At 42.2% G+C, this 26,619-nt stretch overlaps 1 protein-coding gene across 3 annotated transcripts in view; it reads right to left on the bottom strand.

Annotated features, from left to right (window-relative positions):
- rerea (arginine-glutamic acid dipeptide (RE) repeats a) overlaps positions 1-26,619 on the bottom strand; it is a 181,554-nt gene that overhangs the window by 73,630 nt on the left and 81,305 nt on the right. For all 3 annotated transcript variants that reach the window (XM_088007060.1, XM_088007061.1, XM_088007059.1), the window contains exons 2-3: positions 24,998-25,502; positions 13,321-13,391 (exon numbers count right to left, since the gene is read on the bottom strand). In XM_088007060.1, the coding sequence (XP_087863186.1) occupies positions 13,321-13,391; positions 24,998-25,358 (432 nt within the window). In that variant the 5' untranslated portion in view covers positions 25,359-25,502. The remainder of the gene's footprint in view (positions 1-13,320; positions 13,392-24,997; positions 25,503-26,619) is intronic.

Genomic DNA, 26,619 nt, shown 5'->3' with positions numbered 1-26,619 from the left:
ACCATCACGGATGTGTTTATGCTGCTTTGTAGCACACTTTCAGGACTGAGGCAAAAAATAAAACAAACAGGCTTTGCTGGGGAATCTCAGTAGGAATCGTGCTTGGAAGAGATTAAGATTCGAAAGAGAAGAGAGAGCCAGTCGGAGGTGTGTCCTCGCAAAGAGCAGAGCGCGGTGGAGGAGAATTTAGAGGTTAGGGTGGTTCAGAGCGACAATGAAGGAATAATAAAGTGTGCAATCTCTTCTGTCTGGGAAGGAGAAAAAAAACACCTATCCGCAGACTAAATAAAGAGTGTGCACAAGTGTGGTGAAGCGCCCCCCTCCAGCACTGGCAGCTGTGGTTCACTCAGTCGATCCGCTGGCAGTGACAGACAGGCAAAAACAATTTAGACTCGCCCATCAAAGCGCATGCTACGCCAACCACAGCGGGCGGAAACGTGACGCACCGCATGGAAAATACATAATCCTCATCCTGTGTGTCTGGGGGTGGGAAAAAAAACAAGTGTACATTTTGCTTTTCACAAAACCTGGAAAACATACATTTGGCTGTGATTTTCTACTTTCTCTTGAAGTAACCAGGTATGATCTGACATTCCAGAATAACTTAAAACCGCTGAAGCTGTTTTGTGTGGAGTGCTAAAGAGCAATGGGGAGGTTTTTTTTTGTTGTTTTTTTACTTTTTATTTTTTAAAGTCGGAAACCACAAGCCACATTCGTAAAAGTTTTTCTTTTATTCTCAGTCCAGGACATGACAATCTCCGAAAAGAATTGACTTAGATTGTTGTTGTTTTGCTCTTTTTTTCTTTTTTCTTTTTTTTTTTTTAGGTACGTACACAATTCTGAAGTAAAAAACAACAACAAAAAAAACAGATCTCTAAAATCAAGGGATTAGGCAATGTTGTGTTTGCACATAGATAACTTAGGCAGGAATGCATTTTAAGTCAACTTAAACATGTTTTATTGAGGTTTTATGATCAAAATTATTGGCTGAAAAGAAAACTATATGGTAATTTAAAATTTTAAGTGGATTTTTCAATAGAGTTTCAATAAAGCTTGCTTTCTTTTCTTTTAGTACAGAACTTAATTAATTTCACTCCACTTCATAATTAAGCGCTGTACATTTAGTTCTGTTGGTTGTGCACAGCCCCACTTTACTGCGATCCCTCTAAATAAATTCCAGGGAAACTAAAGAGTCTGTGTGTGATTTAGTCTTGGTATAAATCCAGCTGTTCTGCGAAGGCCAGAGGTTTGTTAGACAGCATTAGGAAATAAACAGCATTGTGAAAACCAAGAAACTCTGCAGAAAGGTCAGGAACAAAGATGTGTGGAGAAGATTGAAGCGGGTTATAAAACAATATCTCAAGCTCTAAACTTCTCAAAACCCATTATCTGTAAATAATAATAATAAAAAAAGCACCGCAACAAACCCAATACAGACACAGCTACCAGCGTTTTTAGATCATCTTTGTAAAAGCGTTTTGAAAACAAAAAAAAAGGAAAGGAGAGAAGTCGACATCCAGCAGATGGTCGAATCGAGGCGAGCAGATAGAGATTGGAAGTGGCTTCACAGTTTTTTTGCACAGTAGTGTGCATCCTGGCTGCCTTTGCTTTGAGAAACCGTATACGAGTGATCCTTGGACACACAGGGATCCGTCTTTTCGCGATCAAAGCGCGAGCACATGTGCGCCAGTTGTATTGCATTAGAACAACAAGCATCCAGAGATGGAGGATAGATGGGGTGAGCTGGGAGTCAAGCTGCAACACATGTACAAAATGTCAGCGGGTCTGTGTGAGACTGCAGAGGTGCTGCAGGGGAGCCGTGGCGGATCGCAGCCTGTGGGGATGTTGCTGTTGTTTTAAAGGCTGCGGGTTCAAGGTACAGAGCGTGGACATTCCTCAGACCTCACAGCAATCCTTGAAATTTCCTCTTCTCCCGGCTGCTCCTCTCTTTGACCGATGCCCTTCCTCCCTCTTTCCTTCCCTTTACCCTCCCTGCTGGCAAGAGTTAATTTGCACCATGTGTTCCTTAATGGAGAAAGAGAAGGGGGGGAAAAAAATAGGACCCTGGTGGAAGCGTGTGAACTCGATACCACTGTAAATCTCCACTTCCACAGCGTTGCAGCCTCCGCCCCTCCTTCCCTCTCTCCTCTCCTGTTCTCTCTCATTCGTATTTTATTGGCATGTCACACATTGGACAAGCTGGAAATTACACCGAGCTGAGCTGAGAACCAGCGGCGAAGCACGCCAGATATCTACTTCAACTGAGAGAGAGAGAGAGAGAGAGAGGAAGAAAAGGGGTGGGGGGAGGAAAAGGTGTAGACGCAGAAAAAGGAGGAGGAAAAAAATGAGGGGGACAGAAGAAAGCGGTAATGTGGAAGAAGACTGGGAGGAGGGTTAAAATTAGCCTTCCATTTCCAGAGCAGAGGGCAATCCAATTAAAGCTTCACCGGTCCACACAAATGTGTTTAGTGTCTGCTTACTCAGTGCTGGGTGACCAAGAAAGAGACAGGAGCAATGTTCAATGCAGCTACTGAGACACTGAAAACAAAAGCGCTGAAAGAACAAAGTGAGGAGGGGAGAGGGGGAGAGGAAAAAAAAAAAGAGGATTTGTCTACAATCCAAGCCCCAGTCCCAACTACAGCACCTTACAAATAGATTTCATTGGGATTCTGGGAGATAAAACAACAACAAGCTGCTCATAAATGTGAAGAGAAAGGAAAAATGATTCATGGTTTTAAAACAGTTTTACCAATGTGTGGCTTGCATTTGTATTTAACCTCCTTTACTCTGAAACCTTCAAATGTAACGCAGTGAAACAACTTGATGTTTATCCACAAAGGCTGATTCAGGGAAAAGCTCATCCTTTTACTCTATGGATTTTTATAGTTTTGAGATTTTAATTAATAAAAAAGCAAAGGTTTGAAAGCCATGCATTCTTTACACCCTACAAATGTTAATATTTTTCGAATAAAATGTTTTTGGTTGTAATTTTGTGTTTTTTTATCAGTTATGTTATTGCTTTTAATTTTAATATTAATTACTACCACAAGCATCGAGGGATCTTTACTAAAGAGAAAACTTGACCGAAATAAAGCAAGTATGAACCACATCATGTTTTTGTTGCTGAAAAGAAACAAAAATCTAGAAGAAGAAAAAAAAAATTACCAACCCGAAAAAATAGAAGATATATTCATGTTTTGGATCTACAGTGATTTGGCTTTTCTGCAGGAATCAGACTGCTTTGCTTGTGTCATTAAAATACTGTATGTTTGGTTCAATGTTGAGCAAGTACAAATAAAAACTGAAATAATTTCTGCGATTTTAATAAAATACATAAAATCTTTTATCCATCCACAGTTCACGTTCCTGCAGGAAAACCGGCACAGCTGATTTAACAAGACATCAATTTTACAAGATCAGCGCGTCTGTGTGATCTTTTCACTGCTTAGAGTAACACAAATAACGATTTCTCAGTGCTGCGTCTCCCACTTCTAGACTGAATCTTTGCACAAAATAAATAAAACCAAACCGCATTTCACAAAACGGAGCTGGGACACATGATCAACGTCTGAGAGGTGGTGGGCATAATTTACAACCTCAGAGGCGTCTTTGTTGTGGAGAGTCAGGGAAAGAAAGAAAAGCGAGTTTTGTTTTGTGTTTCTGGTGATTTCAGACAATCCAGGATGTGGTTTAGTTCTGCTGAACATTTCCCTGGTCGTTTAAAGTAATGAACAAAAAATAAATAAAATAAACAAGATGGAGGAGTTGCCCTCACAAGATAAGAGAAATTTTATATTCAGACACTCCTAGATGACTGAGCGGTTGATGGCTCATTGTATAAAGCCTGTAAGATAAAATGCAACGATGCATCACATTGCATTAAGAGTGCTTGGTGAATTTACTTTAGGAGTGAAACTTTGATGAATATTCACCCCCCCCAGGAAAAAGTCTTATTTATTTATTTATTTATTTTTAGTTTTGCTAGGCGTCTTCTGCATAACACGAATGAATCTTTGTGAAGCTTACAACCGCTAATCGAATGAAAGTCCAAAAGAAGAAGCCTTTTGTGATGAATAATTTAGTAACCAACAAGGAGATGGCCATTGATTGAGCTTTTAAATAGCCTCTGACCACTGGCCCCTCCAGCAAGGCAAAGCCCCCACCCACTCATTGTCTGCAGGCTGCACCCACTCCATATCTGGGAAAGTAATCATCACACCAACACCTAAAACTCTGCTCTGATTTCTCCTCTGGAAGTCAATCCGAGAGAGAGAAAGAGATGACTGAGCAGCTGGTTTCCATAGCAGCATTTAGGTAAAGCACAGGACAGACAGGAGAGAAGAGGGAAAAAAAAGGAGAGGGGAGAAAGAAGAGATGTTTCGGCCCAAGAAGATAAAAAGAGGCGGTAGGAAGCCGCAGTGAGTACTGAGTGTAGTGCTCAAGCCCACCAAGAGGGCTGGATGCAGCTCTATCCGGGTCTGAACTGGGCTAGCTTAACTTTGGCTGCTGTGTTAATTTATCGCCATGCACATGTGAACAATCAATCTCACCTGCCTCCCTAAAGACACCAAGTTCTGGCGCTGTCTGAGAGATGCATGCCTGTCTCAGTTTAAACTGAGCGACGATCCAAGCGTGCAAACTGACACCAGAGTAGGACTAATACTTTGCGGCGTTGCAGGCCCGCGACCGCCTAAGAGCGTGTGTGCACAGAAACAGCAGCTGCTGCAGCCTGTGACCCCGCCACCTTGGCTAAATGACCTAATGTTATTACAAAGAATGGATTAAAGGCTTCACCTCGGTGAAAATTCAAGTGTGTAGAGACAGAGGAGGGGAGGATGGAAAAAAAGGCAGGATTAGCAGAGTGTCATGCCTCATAGACGAGTAATAATCGAATATAACATCGTAAGCGACGTTACCTTAAAATAATTTTAAAAAAGCCTCATCAGTAGACTCAAGTTAGTTATTTGTCAAATGGAGTGCCTCAAGAAAGCATTCATACTCTTTGTGCTTTTTCACACGGTCACGCCTCAAATATTGGTTTATTTTAATGTGCCAGAGAGAATCCACCATGTTCCTTTGTCTTCATGGTAATGTTTGTCGTTCTGTAGTTTTTGCCAACACACGTCAGCTGGGTTTATACTGAGAATAAATCAGATGATTACTTACAGGTGACTTCTAAAGTCAACTGCTTGAACTTAATATGACTTCGGGGGTATTGGAGTGAAGCTGACAGTTATACACTACTTAACGTTTTTTATTTTAAAATGACATGAATAATAGGGTGTTTTAGGAAAGGAAAGTAGGAAAGTAGACGATAGTCTAGTAGACTCAGTTCAGTTGGGGACCAAAATTGGAACAATTGTTACACTTTCACCTGGAGTTGTTCGCTTTCACACTGCAACGTGTCAAACCGACCAAACCCAAGTTGAACAAACTGTTTTACCTCCGTCCCTGTGGGGGGCGCCGCACCAAGATCGAAACAAAATGAAAACCTCTGAAGAAGAAACTGAAAGCAACTTCCTTCTTCAACAAACGCAAACAAAAATGGAGTGGGGTTAGATTTTAGTGACTGCAGGACTCATCTTTGGAAAGCCTCGCATTTTAGTCCACTTCTTGGTTTTGTAGCTTCGTTTTGTCCGCTTGTATTCACATATCCATTTGAACTGAGCCAGGGTTCACTTCAACCGAACCGAGATTAAACAGACTAAACAGGTATGGTGTGAATGCACCCTGAAATAATCATTAATAAATTCAGAAGGCTTTGTACACCTTAAATCTGTTTTTCAAGCTGTAAATAGATTTGCATCCACTTGGCAGCTAGGAGACCAAAACATGGCATCAGTTTTCTGTCCTCAACTCAATTTGAATATAGGTGACAGTGAAAGGATGTTCAGGTTTTAGCAGCTGCTGTGCTTTGGTTCCTGTTGCTTTAAGGCTGCTACTCAGAGGTAAACATGACAGGAAGAATGCTTCAATCAAGCAGTTTGCAGCCAGCTTGCCTGGCCGGCCCCCGTCTACAGACAGCTAGATGCCCTTGTCAAAGCCGCTTCCTCACACAGAGCACAAAGACAAGCAGACACTTAAGACAGCAACACACACACACAACACACACTGTAAATGCCCACATGTTAATGCTTGCGAAATGTACTAGCTTGCTCACAGCAGCTGAGTGGACTGTGGAATGGAGCGAACACACACACACACACACACACACACACACACACACACACACACACACACACACAGAAAATAGCCTCTAATGACTGTAGCGCCCCTCTCTCAGGAGATGGCAGCGGCTGCTGCTCTACTTGATAAATATTAACAAGAAGTGCGACTGATGGTGGTGCTCACTGATCCATAATTGCATTTCAAATGTTCAGCGGGGGCTTGGGTGGAGGGTGGTCACGAGGGGGAGAAATGGGAAGATAAAGAGGGGGAAACTCCAGCTCCTAGGCAGTGACAAGAGAGAAGCCAACAACTGTCTAGTCATCCAGCGCCCATCATCGCAGCGCCTCGGCACCAACCAGAGACTTTTTCTAGTCTGTACAGAAGCTGAGCGTTACAGTCCAGGATTGTCACATTCACTGACTTCCCGCAGCATGCATCATCACAGACCACTGACACCGCTGCTGTGAATAACGGGAGAAATCAGAGCACAGAAAGATGGAAGGAAAGTAGTTTTTTTTCTTCTCTTTTCTTTTTGACAGCAAATGTACATCAAGTGGAATGTTTTCATTGATCTGAATGTGTGATGGATAGAAGTTAATTAGCCTGTGGATTTCATTGTTAAGCTAATTCAGAGCACTTTGGATTCCATTAGGCCTGGAAGTCAAGGTCTGCAGAAAAACTAATAGCTGCTCATGTTAAAAAATGCATATTTATGCACATATATTTGCATCTCTATCAAACATTTTTAATTATGGGGTTTGAATAGGTGGCTTTTTTCCAAGGCGGTATGATGAGCTTTCGGCTCATAACAATCAGTGGTGAAAAGTGGGATAAACATCCAGTTGATGCACAAAACAAAACAACACAAGTTGTCCCATGTCAACATACATGTATGAACATTTACAATCACTGCAGACAGTGAATATATGTCCTGATGAGGCATTGGCTAGTAGGACATTCTCACCGATTGATAAATATGAGTAAAAATATGATGTGTTTATTGGGCAGAATTAATTCTTATACTGTTGTATAACAAGCAGGAATTAGCTGGTAAACTACTGGGGATATCTGCCCTGGAAGTCAGCTGCTAACACACACACGCATGGACGTACAAAACAACCTTATAAGAGTGATGAGTGGACTGACGCCATGTCTGTCGGTCCTTTTTACAAAGGGAAATATCTACAAAAGGCAAAATTTGTCTTTCTTCTAAGCAAGTCAAAACTGCAAAAAGCCTTCTTTCAGCCCACTGACAGAAGTGGGCTGTCAGTGGGCTGACAGCCCACTGACAGCCCACAGGAAGTGAAGGACACTTCCTGTCCTTCACTTGACAGGAAGTGTGAAGCAACAGATGAAAAATGTTTAAAAGCACCGCTCTCTCAACTCTCTCAATAGAAGCATTACTCAAAGACTTGATAAGTTTATTTGCAAAAGTCAGCTAGCAGGTCAGGTCAAGAAAAAAAAAATCATTTTATTTTGAAATACATATATTATGGTAAATCCACAGCGGGGGGGGGGGGGAAGCTTCACATAAATTACAAAAGTTCTGAGTTTTACATTTAAGGAAACCCTCAGAATAGCAGATTTAGGGGGATGTTTTAGTAAGAGTAAATATTATCATAGAAAGGACAACTTTCCCCCCCAAGTGGCTCCAGTTACCAGCAATTAACTTTTCGAAGGTTGGTTTTACAATTATTATTCATCTTATTTGGCCATAAAAAATAGTCTTGGGCAAATGCAAGTGGTCAGGAAGCAACGAAGTGATACACAACCTGGGTTAATTCAAAACTACTATTTCTATTAAAAAAAAACCTGCAGAACATTTAGCATCTTAAGCGCTTTACTCCTTTGACAAAAAAGTAAAAAGTAAAAAAAAAAGAAAATCGCTAGTGGCCAGAAAAAGCATGCTTGTTGGATTGCTAGTAAATAAAGTAACAAATCAAAACATCACAAACAAAAGCTGGCGCACGTTAACATCAATTAAAAACACAGATTAAACATGTAGAGGACAGCCAAATCCACTTCCACAAAATCTTGTCTGTAAGATAAACGGCCAAACTATCAGCGTGAATAGTGATTTACAAGCACCATTTTTGTTTTGACATGTCTGATAAATTAGACTGACAGCAATAAATTAGCTAAAACCATAGACGAGTTAGTTTCCAGCTAGCGCAGTGCTAAAAAAAAAAAGAAAGAAAAAAAGCAGTGCATTTCACACATTCGCTTAAACATATTTGATGGAGGAGAGAAAGCCCAAGCATATTTCTGATAATTATAGACATACCGCCTGATTAAACGGGAAAAGAATGTGTAAATACAACGTGCACAAATGTTCCTCATTGGTAATATGACTGGGAAAGTCCTCCGTCTCCTTAAGCTGCTCAGACCTACAACATGCGAGATGGACTTGTGGCAAGATAATTGCATTGTGCGTGGCTCTAATTAAATGTCCAGAAGCAGGAAGATCCTTGGGTGGAGATTTGTGTGTGCGAGACTAACAGTGGGAGAGTGAACGTGTGTGTGTGTGTGTGTGTGTGTGTGTGTGTGTGTGTGTGTCTGAGATGGTGTACTAGTCTCCTCAATCCCCTCGTTCCCAGAGGGAGAAATGCTGCAATCACTCCATTAGTGAAAGAGGAAGGGGGAACAGAGAAGCTGGGAGGAAACAGAGAGAGAAGGATGTGGGGAAGAAAAGAGGGGAGGGAGGACAGGACACAGCTGACTTGGCCAATAACAGCAAATGAGGTTAGAAACAAGCAGAGAGAGAGGTAGGAGGGTCAATGAGCGTCGAGGGCATGGACACAATGACTCCAACGTGAGATGAGAGGAGGAGGGGGTGGTGGTGGGGCTGAGTGACAACAGATGAGGAGGAGGGGAGAGGGGATGAGCTGTAGAGACAGATGGATGAAAGAGAGAGAGATGGAGACACAGGAAATGGTTAAGGTAAGAGAAGGAAGATTGATCTGTGACGTCAGGGTTGGAGGAAAGATGTGCTGATGGTGTTGCTGCCTCAATGTCTAAAGACTCGGCGCTCACAACAAGCAGTTCACACGTTGCTGTGTGTGTGCGTGTGTGTGTGTGTGTGACCGTGTCGCACTGAACCAGACAGTCGAGCGACAATCTGAAGAATCACAACCGGTATGGAGATCTATCAGACAGTCATGACACAAACGTTCACCTCAATAATGTTCCTCCATTAAGCAGAGAAGGTAAACTAATTACAAAATCACAACAGTAATCAAAACCAGGCATCGAGGACTGAAGGGCCCCAATTAACCTCACGCACAACGAGAGAGAGAGAGAATGAAATCATCACAAGGAGTCTGTGTGTGTCTAAGGAAGCAAAAACGTTACAAATCAAGTGGGTATTATAAAAATGTCCTACTTCACAGTTTCCATATACAAATCATTCGTCTATTAAGAAAGTCCTGATTCAGACCTTGCTGTTGTTGTACTGTCTGTGATTTAGTCAGTCAATCCCCCTCAGTGACTTTTTAAGGCTCAATAGTCTGGCAGATTTAAAAACAACAGCTTGTTTTTATATCCACAGTTAGCAAAATCACATTTTAAACCATGCACCCAATTTTGTGGATCTAGTATAGGGTTTTCCTTTCAATCACTATGTTTTTCAGTCTTTACAATGTTTCAAAGAGAAAGGAAGACTGTGTTGGCTGCTGCATCTATCCATACGCGTGTCTGTGTGATTCCCAGCCAACTTTCAGAACAGAGAGCTGCTGAAACTCCAGTCATCAAATGTTATGATGTTCAAAGCAAAAGACTGCATTTATGAATCAGAAGTTGCTTTTTAGTAAGTTTAGTCAGCTCATGAATAGTTAACACTGTATGTTATGACCTGAATTATCAATGAGCCATATGAAAGCAAAGAGCAAACATGCTAACATTAGCCTAGGATGTCTACAGGAATCGGTTACTAAAACAATACTAAAGATACTCTCTAAAAATGCTTTTAACTGCCTATTTTTATAGTTCAAATACCAAATATGCCTTAATATGTACTGATACTCATAGAAGAAAGCAACATCCAGTCTTTTTTATTTCTGTTCTCAGGGTGCAGCCAAACATCACCAAGGACAATAAATGCGTTTTTTAAAAAATATTTTAAATGTGCTCTACAAAAAGACTGATACATGGTTTTTCCAAAAATAATTAGGAATTATGTTTCACAAAAAAAATGCACAACTAGGAAGTGTATACACACACACACACACACACACACACACGACACTGATTTGTTCATTTTAATGAAATTTAGTCAATTTGGCAAATGCCCGGTAACTTGGATTGGTATCGCTGATAAAAACCAAACAACCGATACTTGGTATGTTTATAAAAATAAATGTTTGGCTCCCGTCATTAAAACTTAAATATAGGCCGAGCTATAGTAGAAGGTTAAACATTTTGTTGAAATGACTATAATGGCTTCCCAGTGGTCATCTTTGTAGCCGGCCAGACATGTTAGGAGGAAGGCAGGAGGCTGAAATCTATATAAGTGGATCAATAAGTCACAGAGGTTGCAGTGGTCACCGCAGCTGCCACTGTTGAGTAAACAAGCGGAGGAAAATGATTGTCCTCCAAGTCAAGAATGACCCCAATCATGATCTAAGAATTGATTCTGTTCCTCCCCTCTTATTTCTTTCTGTATTTTTTTTTATATTTGCATGCGTTATTGCCGACAGTCCAAGTTTCTGTACAGAAGATCAAATCTGGGTATGAAGACAAGACTGCAGATTTCTCACACAACATGCGAAGAGGAAAAGAGTCAGCCCATCCCCACACAACACAGTGATGGTTTATACACGGCACTAATTGGATTCACAGGTCATTAGATGGAGAACACAAGTGACACTCTCTCAGCTTAAAGACTGGATCAGACAGGCGAGAAAATGGAGATGGCTGCGAGAGGGGTAATATCGATGGGGTTGTTTGGTACAGGACCAATAAAATGTTCTTTCCCTGTGCTGTGCCTCTGAAGCCCGGTTACACCATGAATGGCAGGGGTGTTAATCAATAATTTGTGAGGCAAGAAATAAACGGTGGGGGGGGGGAAGGACAAAGGCGAAGAAAAAGAAAAAGAAAAAGGGAAGACGAGGAAAAAGAGAAGAATGGTTTCTGCTGTTGCTCCTTTTTTAATGCGTCATTACAAGGACGAACTCGTGCGATGACACTGCTGCACTAAACAGTACAGTGGTCAAACATTTCCTTTATTCCAACAAGGCCCATATAAAACAAGCTGGGAGTTTTTCACTGCACTAGCAGCAGCAGCAGCAGCAGCAGCAGCAGCAGCAGCAGCAGCAGCAGCAGCAGCTGCAGCAGCAGGCCCTTTTTTGTGATTTGTCGCCGTGTGACAAAGTGAACTCACTTAAAAACACTGTAGTTGTTTAAAAAGCCAGCAGGGCTTGTTGTTTTAACATAGGAGGACAAGAGTGTAGTCTGCTCATACACATTCAAGCATGCAGATGGCTGGTCATTAATTACAGATGGACTGGGGGAGGGAGTCACAGAGAGACAGATACAGAGAGTTGAAGGGAGAGGTCAGCTAAAGCAGCCAGTTTTCTGTCAGTCTCTCTCTCCCTGGACAATTACCTCTAACTGCCCCTGTACCTCCCCGGACCCTGTTAATCAAGGGGCAGGTTTGTAGCTTTTTCATGCTAAATTCTGCGTGCAAGAGAAAGGGGAACTTGCGGTACTCAGCACTTTCCAGGTACAATCCGATTAAAGTCACACTGCTGTGGGGAGCCGGCTGCAAGTCCTACGGCTCACCTTAAAACCTCCTGTCCACACAACAACTGACCTTCTTTCTTTTAAAACGCGCTCTATCCAGAAAGATCCTCTGCACTTTTTAACATTTTGGTCAAGATGCAACCAAAGATATTTCTGTATTTTACTGGTACTTCATGAGATGGGCATGCTTTGGCTGCTACGTTTTTAGCTCAATTTATTCTCCCCATCGCACAGTTACTACAGAACTAATGCTATTCCCACAGCATGGTGCTGCTAACGCCAACACGCTTTATGTTGAGGATGCTTCCTGTGGCGCTCAGACACGACACCACATTTCAAGTGGGATGAAAATGCAAACAGCACTGATATTTCTGGCCTTAAACATACAGTTTCAATAGCCATGAAACGTGACCACAGCGAAACCACAAAAGACACAGAAATTTTTTTTTAAAAACTAACAAAACTGCGTGTGTGGTTTCAGGTTCAGTCAAACATACATTTCGTGCAATTTTCATCCGTCAAGAAGAAACAAGCAGTTGACATCAAGAAATCCTTTATTACAGATGGCGATGAAACACAGAGGGACAGGAAAGCTAACCGAGATCACGCTGCGCGCTACTTGAAAGAGTTTCTGCATGATCGGCATGTGGCCCTGAAATATTCATGATTCATGTGTGTCAGTGAAGCAAAGTATGTGAATCTCTCCAAAAATAATGCACCGTCTTTCATCTGCAACAACAAAGACCAATCTGTTGTGGTGAACTAGCATGCAGCGTTCCTTTCAGAAGACGGAGAATTTAGTGCAAGACAACAAACTACAAGTGTGTGTCTGTGTGTGTGCGTGTGTGTGTGTGTGTGTGTGTGTGTGTGTGTGTGTGTGTGTACAAAAGTGTCCTATTGCTTAGAAAACAAGCCCCTCTTTGCTAAACTGACTGATCTTGATGAATCAGCCATTCTTGCAGCAAATTAAAAACTAATTTCTTTCTTTATGCAGGGAAAGAGGTAATTTGGTCACATTAGGTTGTAGAAAAATCAATTTAAAACCGGTGAGGGTTTCTCCTCCATTAAATCAATTAAGTGCATCTACAAACATCTATATTTTCATTACGAGCATTATTACACACTGCATGCAGTGGACTGCAAATGTGGTAAATATTCAAAGCAGACTCCCAGAGGGCCTTCCTGCTTGTCCGGGCAACAAAACTCGACACGAAAAGTCTTTTTTTTTTTTTTTTTTTTTTTTTTTTTAAATCAGCGCGGATGTAAGCCACGTGCACAAGCAACGCAAAGCAATTTTCCAGCATTAAACACCCAGCTTGATTGGTTTGTGCTGCATCTCAGGTTGGCAGGAGGAGGAGAAGAAGAAGAAGAAGAAAAAGAAAAAAAAGAGAATAGACATAAAAATCTACTCACCAGCTTGAAATCCTGAATGCTACAAATAAAGTATGGAGTATTGGGTCGCCGACTCTCGATGTACACACAATCTGCAAGTGAGAAATGGGAAGAAAAAGGGGTTTTAGAGATGATTTTCATACTTATCAGAGCTTTCATGATGTTAAGCAGTCAGACTTGGCAATACATTATTTCTTGTGCCGTTACCTCTGCTGAAAAGACATTTTTCTCCTCGAGTCAAATTCAATTGGAATGCGAGTAATAGGATTAAAGACTTTTGGAGCGCTACAAGGTTGCCTTTCCAAAGCAAACATTACGCTCAAGGGGAATTATGTTATTGTTCCACTCCGTTTATACACCAGTGAGCAACACTGACTTTAACCTCATCCCACCCAGCCCCCACCGAGTCATCGCCACATGGCCGTAACCATGGAGGCAACCTTGGAGGGGACCAAACCTGCAACTCGTTTGCTGACATTTGACGATTTTCCTCGCATTTTAATTCAACTTTTGACTACATTTTCTGGGATCATTTTCAAAGTGCCATCCACATTTACTGGCAATCCTAGCAAAGATGTGCCAAACGTCTTAAAATCATCTTTTACTTTATGATGTGGTTATGTTAATAGTTATACAAATGCAGCTTTTAGTTTAACTCGATGTGTTCATCCTATTATAAAGTAAATGCTTAATAAAAATCACCAGTGACAACTATTGCAGATCCTGTGTTCAATATTTGCAGCAGCCGTGACAGGACAGCATCTACTTTTCTTCTGCAACCATTTGACAATGTTGGAACAGACAAACACAAGGATCTTTGACCGTTTCTCAGAGCCCAAACTTTCCCTTTTGCATCATTGTCCTGCTAAAAGGCCCACTGATGACATCTGAGGTTTTCTAGCAGAGGCCACCAGACTTATATTTGATGTCTCCTGCTATTTTAAAAAGTTTATAACCCCAACAAGTTCTCCACGCCTTCAAAGACCCCAACTCGCATCACCAAAGAATATGACGTACTTTTCCTTATGTGCAGCCTTTGTTTCACCCCAGATCCACACGGAGTGTTTCTGCCTCCAGACTTTAGTTTAATCCCATCATATTTAAAAAGTCCATCTTGCTACAGATTCCGACAAGAAAATATTGATATTAAAGGAATTTTAATTGCATCAGTTTTGTTAAAAACTTATTTGACACCTTGTGATTTTTTTTTTTTTCTCCGCTCAAAAGATTTGAGTTCAATGCGGTTTTCAATGTCAGATCATGTTCCTGCAATAAAATCTGAATTTCTTTTTGTCAATTTTTTTCAACACTGTTTTGTCTTTCAGATTCTCTTGCTCTCTTGATTCTCTCCCATGATCACATAAAATGTGACGCATAGTAACCCCCAGAGACGTCCCACTCAAATGATCCTATAGCATAGCACGTTTAAATTAAGAGGATATGTAATCCCCAAACGCACTACATGTCTAACTAGCTTCGGATTAGATTGAGAAAAAAAAAAAAAAAAAAGAAGAAGCAATCCGCCCTCTGTCTCTTATCCATTTTTAAAACGGTGGTTAGTGATGTCAGTCCTGTAGAGAGGAGCCGGCTGTGTTGTTGAATGAAATGTGACTGATGGTATGACCAGGTCGTGAACTTCTCATCTCCTTAACAAAAACATTCACGCTGCCGAGGACGGAAACACACGGCCACTTCTGCTGAGAAGAAAACAAGAGGAAGAGGAAACAACTAACGGCCCTCTCCAGACACAACCGCGTGTTATTAAACTACAAAAGGAAGATTTCGAACCGCTAATGTCACACGTATTACAGCATGTGAAACCGAACCGTGAAGAAAAGACAAATCTCCCTGCTCCGACTGATACAAAAATATAAAACACGGCTCTATATTGCTTTTTATTGATTTAAACAAAAAAAAAAAAACAACCAAACAAGCTCCCGGTTTTTGCTGCGACGGCTCACGTCTCTGTGAGCTCTCTGCCTCAAAGAAAGCCAACGGAGGCAAGATTTACACTGACAAACACAAACTGCTGGCGCTCATCTCACCAGAAAACACACGCTGAGCGGGTCTGATGCTGAAGAATTAACAAAAGATCTGCAGCTACCTTTTTCTTCCCCCCCGCCCTCCACTTCTCTCGGTGACTGACGCTGCCATCATCTGTTATTTATTTGTTTGTGTCAACACAGCTATCGATCCGGCTGTGGTTTATCTTACCGCTGGCAGAGGAGAAGGAGGCAGGGGGAGATATTAAATGGCCCCGACACCCAAGATACCGTTTTGTAGAGGTGCTGGTGTGTACAAGAGCATCCCTGACATCATTTGCTTTGTTTTTTTTTTTCCTAAGTGTGTCTGCATGTGTGTGAGACCCCAGGGTGGGCTTGTTATCTGCTGTGAGCTGAATGAGCTGTTCTAACGGATGGAGGGATGAGAAGGAGGAGGAGGGGGGAAGCGGTTATCGCCCACACTCGGTCTGAGTAACGCATTATATCTCTTTCTTACTGCTAGCCTCTTCCTGTCCCCCTTTTACAGCATCCCTGGAAGTCATTTACAAGATAACATGAATGAAAACGTCCATCAGTCCTATTGTGTGATCTGTGAGCAACACAGGCAGCGAGAGAGACGGAGAGAAGTTGGCGAGGGAGCAGAGGGGGGTTGGGAGGGGGTCGGAGAACAAAAGAGACTAATCTGAAGGAGATGACATGTTTCGGAGGAGTCAAATCAGGGGAATTAGGGTTTAGTGTCCCCTCACCTTGGCGGCAAATTCATTTAGAGGAGCCAAATCTCCGTGTCTGCGCCCACATCAACAGGCACAAAGGAGAGAGAGAGCGAGAATGAAAAAGATAGTGGGGGTGGCGGCAGCGGGGGGAGGAGGAGGGCGGGGGACAGGGATCTACTTTAATCACTTACAGACAGCGTGGCAGTCCATTCTTCAAACGTCAAAAGCACATTTTGAGTTAATTTCGGACAGTGAAAAGTACACTGCCCTTCGGGGCATTTCTCTGAAAGCGACTACGAGGCAAAACTCTATGAATTTCAAAAGTTAAAGCAAAGTTGGCACCTTAAAATTTGCCTTTAGAATGAAAAAAGGAGGGAAGGAATTGGCGCCAGGGGAGACACTGTGAGGAGGAAACGTGGTGGAAACGGGCCTCCTGGTTCCTCAACGGTCGTCGGAGATTGTTAAACATTCCTGCCATTTTGTGCTTTTGGAAGTGGGTCTCCTCGCTCAAGTGGAGAGGTGAAGAGGGGAGGGAGGAGAGAGGTTTAGCTGTGGAGTGGGTGTACGTGTGGGGGATGGGTTTTTTTTTTTTTTTTAAAGACTGAAGTGCATGCTGGGTGCGTAGATGTAGCCTTCACCATAGGAGGAGGGAGACCACAGCAGGACCTTAGCAAGAGGAGTGCTCCCATTCCTTCAGCAGCAATAAGTTCAGCTTCCACCGCACCAAACCAGACACGGAGCAAAGGCTCCATGCTCACACTGACATGGCGCCGGAGCGTTTTAATGCTCAATTTACAGACTTTTACAGAATCAAATCTTTTCATCTTCATCACCATGGAGTTCTACAGCAGGGTACATAATAAAAACAAAGGAAGAAAAAGGTAAAATGAAGTAAAAAAGGAAGGAAAAAAGTTAAAGGGGAGAAGGAAGGAAAGTAGGAAAAGAAAGTTAGGAGGGAACAAATGAAGGAAGAAAAAATGTAAAAAGGAGGGAAGAGGGAGGCAAATAAGGAAAAAGGTAGGAGGAAGGAAATAAAGGAAAAATGGACTTAAATTAGCAAAATGAGGAAATGGGAAAGGAAGAGGAAAGAGATGGAAGATATCACACAAGGAAGGAAGAGAGCAGGAGTCAAGTAAAAAAGACATAGGAGTAGGGCACAAGGAAGAAAGGAAACAAGTAAGAAAAGAAAGACAAGGTGACAATGTTGGAGACGAGGAATAAAGGAAGGATGCAAAATAAAACAAGAAAGTAAAATGAAGGAAGGGAAAAGAATAGGAACCATTGAAGAGGGAGAGAACTGAGACACAAAAAGTGAGGGAGGACAAGGAAGGAACGCAATGGAAGAAAGAAGGAAGGACAGGAGGAATGGAGGCAGGAGACAAGGTGGAAAGGAAAGAACAAAGGAACAGAGGTCACACTGTCACCGCTGACTCCAAAGAGCAACGCCATATTGAATATTATGACCTACACACACACACACACACACTCACACTCACACTCACACTCACACTCTGACTCTTTGTTCGGGCTGCTGTTCTCTTACGGCTGCCAAGCATGTCTAATCTAAAACACACCTCAGCGAAAAGAGTCGTGCATTACTTCGAAACAAATACGATGCCGTTTAATTTGCTGCTGCATTCCAGCAGCGGGGCGGGGAGGGGCGAGTTCCTGATAACATCAGTCAGGCTTTTACTTCGCTGAGCCAAAAACAATGAGCGAGTCACACCGTGAACACAGACGTATACAAACAGTGTTTTGTAAACACGGCAGCGGAGGGCGGCGAGGGGGGAGATGAATATTTTAGGATGAGAGACAGGCTTATTAAAATCAAAGGGAGTGTTTGTTTAAGTCAGACTAGCAGGTGGTGAGAGTTGGGCATGAGGCAGGATGCACCTGCATTGTTAAAAGTGGAGCTGGGCTCAAATAAAAAAAAACAAAAAAAAAACACACATGCATCAACATGCCGGCATGCAACAAAACTCCTCTGGTACAATGGTCCAACTGATCTGCACATTTACAATAATGCAAATGCAGACGGTGTAGGGGTACGGAGGTAAAACTAGTAACTGTCTTGTCAACAAGGTCAGATTGTAATTTGTAGATTTAATTTGAAAAGTATGTTCTCATTTTGTTGTAATTTCTGATGGTTTATCAGTGATTTTTACGATCTTCAGTCATTTTTACCCTGGCATGTTCTATTAAATGTGTCTACACTAGCAAAACCTACAGCAACATTTCTAAATCTGTATATAAAAAACAGGATAGAAGGTTACAAGATAAGAAAATGTCTCTCTTGCAACATAAAAAAATAACCCGAGTCATTCCGTAGTGGAAATTATTTGCAGAAAGCAAAAAAAAAAAAACCACACACACACACACACACACACACACACACGCACACACACCACACACACACACACACACACAAAGGAACTTTTTCACAGTCTACACTCTCACAACAAACCAACCTTTGAAAAAAGGATTGTAAGTTTCAAACACAGGGTCATTTTCATTCACACAGAAACATGAAAAGGCCCAAAATAATGTTTTTACTGCCACAGCAACTGAAAGTGCCACTAAATATGGAATATTGGACGACAAAAGTCGACCTTCTTGTCGAGGTGTATTGCAAAACTAAAACTACAAGACGAACAAATAACCCACTACTGTTATTACATATGATGCGTTTGGGGTCATAGGTCAGGTTAGACTTTGTGCTAAAACATCAAAACTTTAACAAGAGAGTTGTTGTTGCTATCCACAGGTATGAGTGGGGGACATTAAAAAAAAAAAAAAAAAAAAACTGTCTCGGGTCCAAAAAGTCGCCGTTTCCGTGTGGAAGGGGGAATAATTTCTCTGTCTTAGATGGAAAAAAAAAAAAAAAAACGTTACCATGTGGACGGGGCCTAGTAGCCACTGTAGCTGTAACTAATAATCCCACTGAAATACATTTCCTCTGTGTTGAAACAACACAAAATGTTGAGACGTTTAAGAGGCAGTTTGTGCATTTTGCTTAACCAAACACTGCAGATCAAAGTTTACACACAGTGTCAAATTCCCTTCATTTCTACAGCTTGCAGTTTATCAGCAGCACAATGGATGTAATAATGAAAGTACAGAGGGAGTGACGACACGGAAGAGCTAACACAGACAAGGGAGGAATAATAAAGGTGTTTCAACTGATCCAACACAGACTCCGGCAGCTTGCAGAGACACACCAGCTGATGTGTCCTGTTTGCTGCTTCCTGCTGGCTCGCTCCCACTAGGGTGGTGTCACAGGCAGACAAGGCCTGGAGGTGCAAGGACACGCGATTCCTCCACAGCTTTCCTTCCTGTTTTCCCCTCCGCCGACCCAACAAGTCCTACTTCTCGCTGGAAAAGCAAAGGGAAATACCTGGCAAGCGATACCATCAGCTCTCTACAATAGGGGCAGGTCTACAGCTGACTTAGCTCCTCGGGGGAAAACAGAGGCTCTTTGACAGCAACACCCCCGCCCCTCACCCCCTCCGTCGACCCCTCTCCTCTCCTCCTCGCCTAGCCCACGCTTTCTCATTTAGCAGTCGGCAGGTGGTTGGATTTCACTAAAAAGCTCTTTTCCCAGAGTCTCTAGCGTAAAGGAAGAGAGAGCAGAGCAGAGAGAGGCTCTCTTAAAAATAGATCCGCTCAGTTAACGGCGGGCTACGGATTCACACTGCTGTGTTTCACCAGGAAATGATTCCCAGGGCTTGTCCCTTATGTTTGCCTGACTAGAAGCAGCTAAGTGATTGACGGCTAGCCTTTGCAGCTCAGAGGATATGTTTTGCTAATGTGCAGTGGCAGTTGTCCAACGCTGAATGAGTAACATTTTACTGGCTTTTTCACAGTCGACACTCTCACAACAAACCAACCTCTTCAAAGCATCGTGAGAAAGAAATTATCTTGGCATGTGAAATCGCAGAAGCTAGTATTTTTGTTAAATTGAAAAAAATAAAATAAAACAACTCAAATGTAGCAATCAGAAAGTCAGACAAGTTTCCACACTTTTCCTCCACTCTGTTTTTTACAAAGGAGTCAATTCTACTCTTTTGAAAATCATGTTAAAATGTGGATCTGGTTAAGTTGAATAAAATGCACAGATTGCCTAACAAAAATATTCATCATCTCTAAATCATTTTTGATTTAAAAAAAAAAATTCCCAAATTAAAAACAAAAGTATACAAGCTACTTATTAACCTCAGTTTTTGTTGCAATTACACTGGAGCTTTCTGAGGGACATTATACTTAATGAGATTTTAAACAAAGGTCACATGGTTCAAAATATATATAAACAAATTCCCTTTGAAATGATGCACTGCTATCAAGTGCCATCCCAATAGGTTCACGCATCTAAATTTAATTTAGCCATAAGTTGCCATGTTTTCAGTTAACATGTCATGCGAGAATAAAAACAAATATCTGGAGGAAAAAAAAACAAAACAACTATACATAACTCCTAACGAACCCTTCCATACCATAAAATACGGCAGTGGAAGCATCATGCTTTGTTTTGCTCTTCCTCAGCAGGAAAGAAGATGGGGAGAAGGGTGGAGCTAATTACAGGTAATCCTGAAATAAACCCAAAAGGCTCTGCTTCGGTTGAAACAAAAACATCACAATTATGCAAATTTGTAAGAAAAAATTTTTTTGATTTTGTGTGCGAATTTCCACTCTTGCGAAAATAATGAGGGACTGCCTAATAAAATATATCGATGTACGTCGACGTAATGTGGAAAAAGTCTTAAAAGACGACGTTTAATACAACATAATGTGGAAACTTGGAAGTTCTGGTAATCGCCGAGAAAATGAAATGTTTATACGACTACAATCAGTGAGGCTGAAAGTTAAGGGAAACTGGGAAGCCTGGTTATTAAGCTCCGTGTGTGTTTGTGTGTTATATATCTTACTGCTCTGCAGCTTGCTTTAAATGCACAAAATCTGATCCTGCGAGAGCAGAGAAGACTGGAGCAAGAATCACTGGCTGTCCCCATCAACGATGAAACGCAGAAGGACTGTAAGTCTGTAATTTGTTTCTGTATGCTGCAACAAACAAACCATTACCGTCTCTCATCTAAAATGACCTAAATCGCGTCTCTCTGCAGCTGATGAGGCAACCGGGCTGTAGGACAGATGCTGAGGTTCCATTTTGATGGGTAGAAGGGAAATAAGGAGACATGCAGCGGCTGGAGCCAATAGGTATTTAGGACACTGGTGCGTGGATGAGAAAAATCACATTTTAAACGCGCGTTTTTAACGTGGCTGCACTAGTATAACAGTTGCAGATGTCGTTTTGCATAAGAAGTAGCTATCAGAGTGCTTTGCATGCATGCGTACAGGCAACTTTTGTGTCCGTCTCCTATTGATCCCCTCCTGGCGATGTGCATGCTCTCCGAGGAGAGGATCTTCAGTATGGAGTGGGGGTGGATGAGAAGAGAGAACTGGCTCGGAGGAGTCTATCTGGGCCTGGAGAAGTGGTGCGAGCTCAGCCACAGGGCTCCAATCGATCTGGCATGTCTGCTCGCCCTGTGCAGGGCTGCTTGCCCCGCACAAATGGCCTGGGACACAGTCCCCAGGCCGCCGTCGCAGACACTCTCCTCTCTGCGTTTTAAGCAGCAGCAGCAGCAGCAGCAGCAGCAGCAGCAGCAGCAGCAGGGCTTTAGTTAGCTGCAGGCCCACCTACTGGCTGCTCACACTTCCTTTTGCACCAAGTCCCCGTCCAATCGATGAGCACTAAGCTGCCTGAATCCATCTTCAAGGGATAGAAAGGCTAAGCAGAGAGATTGGAGAGTGGTCGGAGACCGGGAGGGTTCAATACTAGATTACCTGTTATTTTGTATGTGATGACACAGGGCCTGCATTGCTTCTGAAGCTCCATGTGACAAAAAGCAATCAAAACCCACAACCGGAGCAGATTCTGTCCGCTCTCCATCACGGTCCCGTCGCTCTCCATACAATCTGGGGGTGGCGCAAATCCCCCTCTGAGGGTGGTCAGTTTTACATATTGTATGTCACTAGACGGGTATAAAGGGATTTAACATTTAGTAAAGCATAATCCATCGCAGGCTTTGTGCCTGCCTAAGCTGCACGCATCAAATCTGATTGCAAGAAGGCTGCTACCAACGGCTAGCTGGGAGGGGGGAAGAGAACACCCACACACACACACACACACACACGCAGATAGACACACACACACGCACACACAGGCATGGTTTGTCACTCGAACAATGAGGATAGGAGACAGCAGGAAGTCTGTCGGGGAGGTGGAGGATCTTCCATGATGACACCGGGAGGTAAATTACAAACGAGCACGTAGGTGCTGAGGCTGTAGTACCGAGTCGAGAGCCGTTCTTAATATAAACCAATCTAACAACCCTCATCGTCATGGTGGGGGTGGGCTGTGACATTTCAGCCCCTCGAAACCTGTCAATCTAACTGGGAGGAGAAGACAGGAAACATAAATATTCCCCCCCGACACTGACTACGCTGCGCACTCGGATGTGGAAATATAAATATTGGATAGAGCTAGCCCTCCGAGATGGTTGGTTGTGTTTATACGCCTTTTGAATGTTTCATTGATGTGATTGGCTGTTTACATTATTCTTCCCTCCCCCCGCCCCCCATTTTTTTTCTTCTTTTTTTTTACTTTGAGCTGCATGGCGAGTCAATGCAGCGCAGACTGACTGCACTTTTATTGGTTAACCCTTGGTGTCGGGGTACGAATGGGCGATAAAAGTGACAATTACATTTATAACCCGGCCTCTTAGCTGGAAGTCTACCGCCACATTCAGTGGAGCTGCACAGTATTAATATTGTAAAACCCTGTAAGTGGGACATCGTTTGTTAATATTTCAGCTATGCTATCAGTTATAATAAATCTTTTTTTTTTTCCCAAGCTCTTCTCTTTCATTGCCAACAATCTGTGGTCTTAAGCATCCACCCAACAGGATGAACATATTATATTCACGCAAAGTGACAATTTCTGACATCATCACAAACAACAACAGCCAGAAACGCTTGCTATTAATACATCACACAATGACTCTGCATATTTACGATGCATTACGTAGCCCCAGCATTTTTAACATTAGAGATTAAAAATAATGCTACACTTTTGAAAAAGAAAACGATTTATTACTGGACAGAATAACCAACACATCTTCACCCCATAACAACAAATACTGCTCTGAAAACGAGACTTCAGTGTTATCACTCAGGCTACTTCAGTTATAGTAAGCAGCCCAGAGATGCTGGGAAATCAGCGCACAATAACTCTGAACAAAAAAATGATTAAAACCAGCGTCAACAGCAAAAGTAACAATCTCAAACATAATGTCAATTTTTTTTGTGATTTCAAACAACAATTTGATCTAACGCGTTAAATCCAAATAGTTGTTCAAGTAATTGGCCAAGCGGAGTGGAAAAATGATCAAAACAGCAAAAGAATCAATTAATGCAAACCTCCGATTTAGGAAGGAAACCTTCAATGTTTCCTAATCAAACACTTGAGCGTCTCCTCCACTACCTGACCTTTCACCAGCTCCTACATAAACGAAGAGATGTAACGATTTAGTTGTAAGTAAGGCGCGCAGCAGGAGAGCAGATAGCAGTCAGCTAGGCCTCCATCCTGACATGCTCACCTGCAATACCAACGCTTTTATAAACACAACACGTGAAAAAGAAGCCACATTTACAGCTCGGGATGAGCTCGGCTCTGTTTCCATCTCCTTTACGTCCGACTCGACGAAGGCGTCGCGCTGCAGCTCAAACATCTCTCCAGGAAGCTGGAGAACCCGCTAGCCCCAGAAACGATGGCAGACTTTCAGAGAGTCAGACGGTGTTAGGAAGAAATCGTTATCGCGGCTGTCGTCACAATCACATCATCTAGTGGAGCACCACTTTGCTTTATTGACTCAGCTCAAGACAAAGCTCAGAGTGGGTCACAGGATTGATTGCATGATGCATCGGCCTTTAGCCTGAGGGAGCGTTTCTGCTGTTGGAGAGTTGATTCTTTGAAGAATCCGCAATCCCTCCGCAGCTCATCGCAACCGAGATGACTGTTTCTTTAAGGGAAATCAATTGGGTTTTGTTTCCGCGCATCTCCTAAAGCTAGTTTCACATCAGCACAGTTTTACAGGAAATTAAAGACTTTTCCAAACTGAACTTTTCAGACTTCTTAGTGGGGTTTTTTACCACCTTCACTTTGAATAGAAATACTAAGATTTGTATAGAAGACATGTTCACTTTCGGAAGGAAGGAATGGAAGGCATGAAATGAGAGAAGGAAAGAGAGAAGGAAAAAAAGAAAGACGGAAAGAAAGAAGAAAAAAAGAAAGCTACTGAAGACACCAGGAAGGACCTAAAGAATGTGAGACAAAAATGAAAGGAAAGATAGGTAGGACACAAGAAAGGACACATGTGAATAAGCAAAGAAGAGTAGGAAGCAAGGAGAGAAGAAAAAACAGAGGAAATAAGGGAGAAAAAAACAAGTAGGATATCAGGTAGAGAAAAAGACAGGTTGCACATGTGGAAAGAACAAAATATACAATGAACAGAAAGAGTAATATGAGGACAACAGGGAGAACAAAAAGAAAGAAGGGAAAAATGAAAACTTGTTTTGGAGAAACGTATAAAACACACCAAAAAAAAGTTAGGAAACAAGACAATAAAGGAAGGAAAGAAATTAATTCTGTCCTATCAAAGGAGTACACCTTTTAGAAAGGACAGAAGGAACAGAGAAAAGAAGTGAGAAAAACAAAAGGACAACATTATAAAATCGTATTCTTTGCTTTCACAGACGTGAAAAACATAGACATGAAATTCCAGACTCTACCTGACAGCATATCAGTCCTGTCTTATAAACAATAACGTGGTGACTGTTAGAAAGCCATCTAGATGGCAGAAGTTGGTGAACTGAACCCAGTGATGGTGAAGCGACACAGATCAGGTCAACACCGCTGAACGAACTCACCTCCGGGTCTGTAAACAACGTCGTCTTCCGTAATGAAGGACGTAATCTCTCCGTTCTCTGTGCGCTCGTAGTGCGACTTCTTCTTGGGCATCTTCTTCTTGCCCTTCTTGCCGGCCTCCTCGGCCGTGCCGCTGCCTCCGCCGGTGCTGCCGTTGTCGTTGTCCTCGTCTTCGCTGTGCTCGCTTTCTGCATAGTTCTTGGCCCCGCCCTCCAGCGTACAGCTGCGGCGCGGCCTGGAGCTCTCGCTCTCGCCCCGGTCTCCGTCCTGCCGGCGAGATTTCCCGGCCTCCCTTTTGTCCCGGTCCCTGTCTCTGTCTCTGTCCCGCTCTTTCTCCCGTTCCTTCTCTTTGTCGGCCGTCATGATCCGCCACGTGCCTTCCTCAGTCCTCTCACGGCTGGGCCTCCGTGAAAGGTAGACTGTGAGCCTGGGCTTCAGAATTCTGAATTTACCAGTCAAATCCAGGGAAAATTCGGCCACACCAACAACCCCAGTGTTTCAGGAAACCTGCGGAAAAAACAACAACGATTAGCACAGGTTTGTTCCTGTACGACTGTTAGCTGGTAGATGCACCATTTGCATCTTTGGTGATAAAATACAACAACCTCCACCAGGAGCAAGGCCGGTTATTCTTAATGGACGTACATTTTAGGGGAGGAAATTTCTTTAAAAACAATGTATGCGCCAGAGAAAAACAAACAGTGTTAACAGTTTTGGTTTTAATAATTTCCTCTTGATAAAAGATATAGAAGTAGATTTATTTAAATGTGAAATGGAGAAGAAGAAAGGAAAGAACCTGAAGGAAAAATCAAACCTTTTTGTAGCTCCAAGGAGCTTAAACAGAGCCGAAGAAAGATTTTATGTGTTGAACTTTGTCACGTAGTGACGTATTACCACCACAAGCTTCAATGTATTTTGTCGTAATTATACATGATAGACCAAAACATTAATTAAGTCTAAAAAATAAACAAAACATTTTTTTAAACTTTTCACAAATTTGAAATCTGAAAAGTGTGTCTTGTTTTTAGCTGCATCCATCTTCTCACTAACTATAATCAATGTCCCTGTCCCTCCTGAAGATGGATATCCCGTCTTATCTCATGTTTGCGTGAAAAAGTTTTTTTTTTATCTTACCAGGTCATAGTTTACCTGTAGACAGAGTTTCAAACATTTGATTGAGTCAAATTTCCAGTTAATATACTGATCAGTTCTTGATGCTGATTGTTCACGAATGTTCTCTTAAAAAAAATACAAAAACAAAACAAAACTGTGTGCTTCCCTGAACAGCTGGATTTTTACTGAGTTTAAATTACACACAGGGAGATCTGGTTACCAAGTAACTGACCTCTAAAGAAGGAAAAAAAAAGCCAAGTTGGCAGAGTAATTTTTCACTCAACATCACAATTATGCACTATTTTGTGTTGGTCTACCACAATAAAACACACTGAAGTTTGTGGTTGTAACATATGATCAGAGGTGTAACGCTGGGGTTTTTTTTTATTATTATTTCAGCAGTAAAAGTAGTAAAAGTAGTAATCTACTTGGTTTATATGGAGCTCAATCCTCAATGACAAAGTTAACAGACTAGCGTCTTCGCAGGCCACTGGTGACATTTCTGCCCATC

This window comes from Poecilia mexicana, unplaced genomic scaffold (assembly GCF_051168715.1).
Source record: "Poecilia mexicana isolate PSO_F unplaced genomic scaffold, ASM5116871v1 scaffold_7, whole genome shotgun sequence".
Taxonomy (NCBI): Eukaryota; Metazoa; Chordata; class Actinopteri; order Cyprinodontiformes; family Poeciliidae; genus Poecilia; species Poecilia mexicana.
Note: the sequence above shows the minus strand (reverse complement) of the source record. Positions and strands in the feature narration are given on the sequence as shown.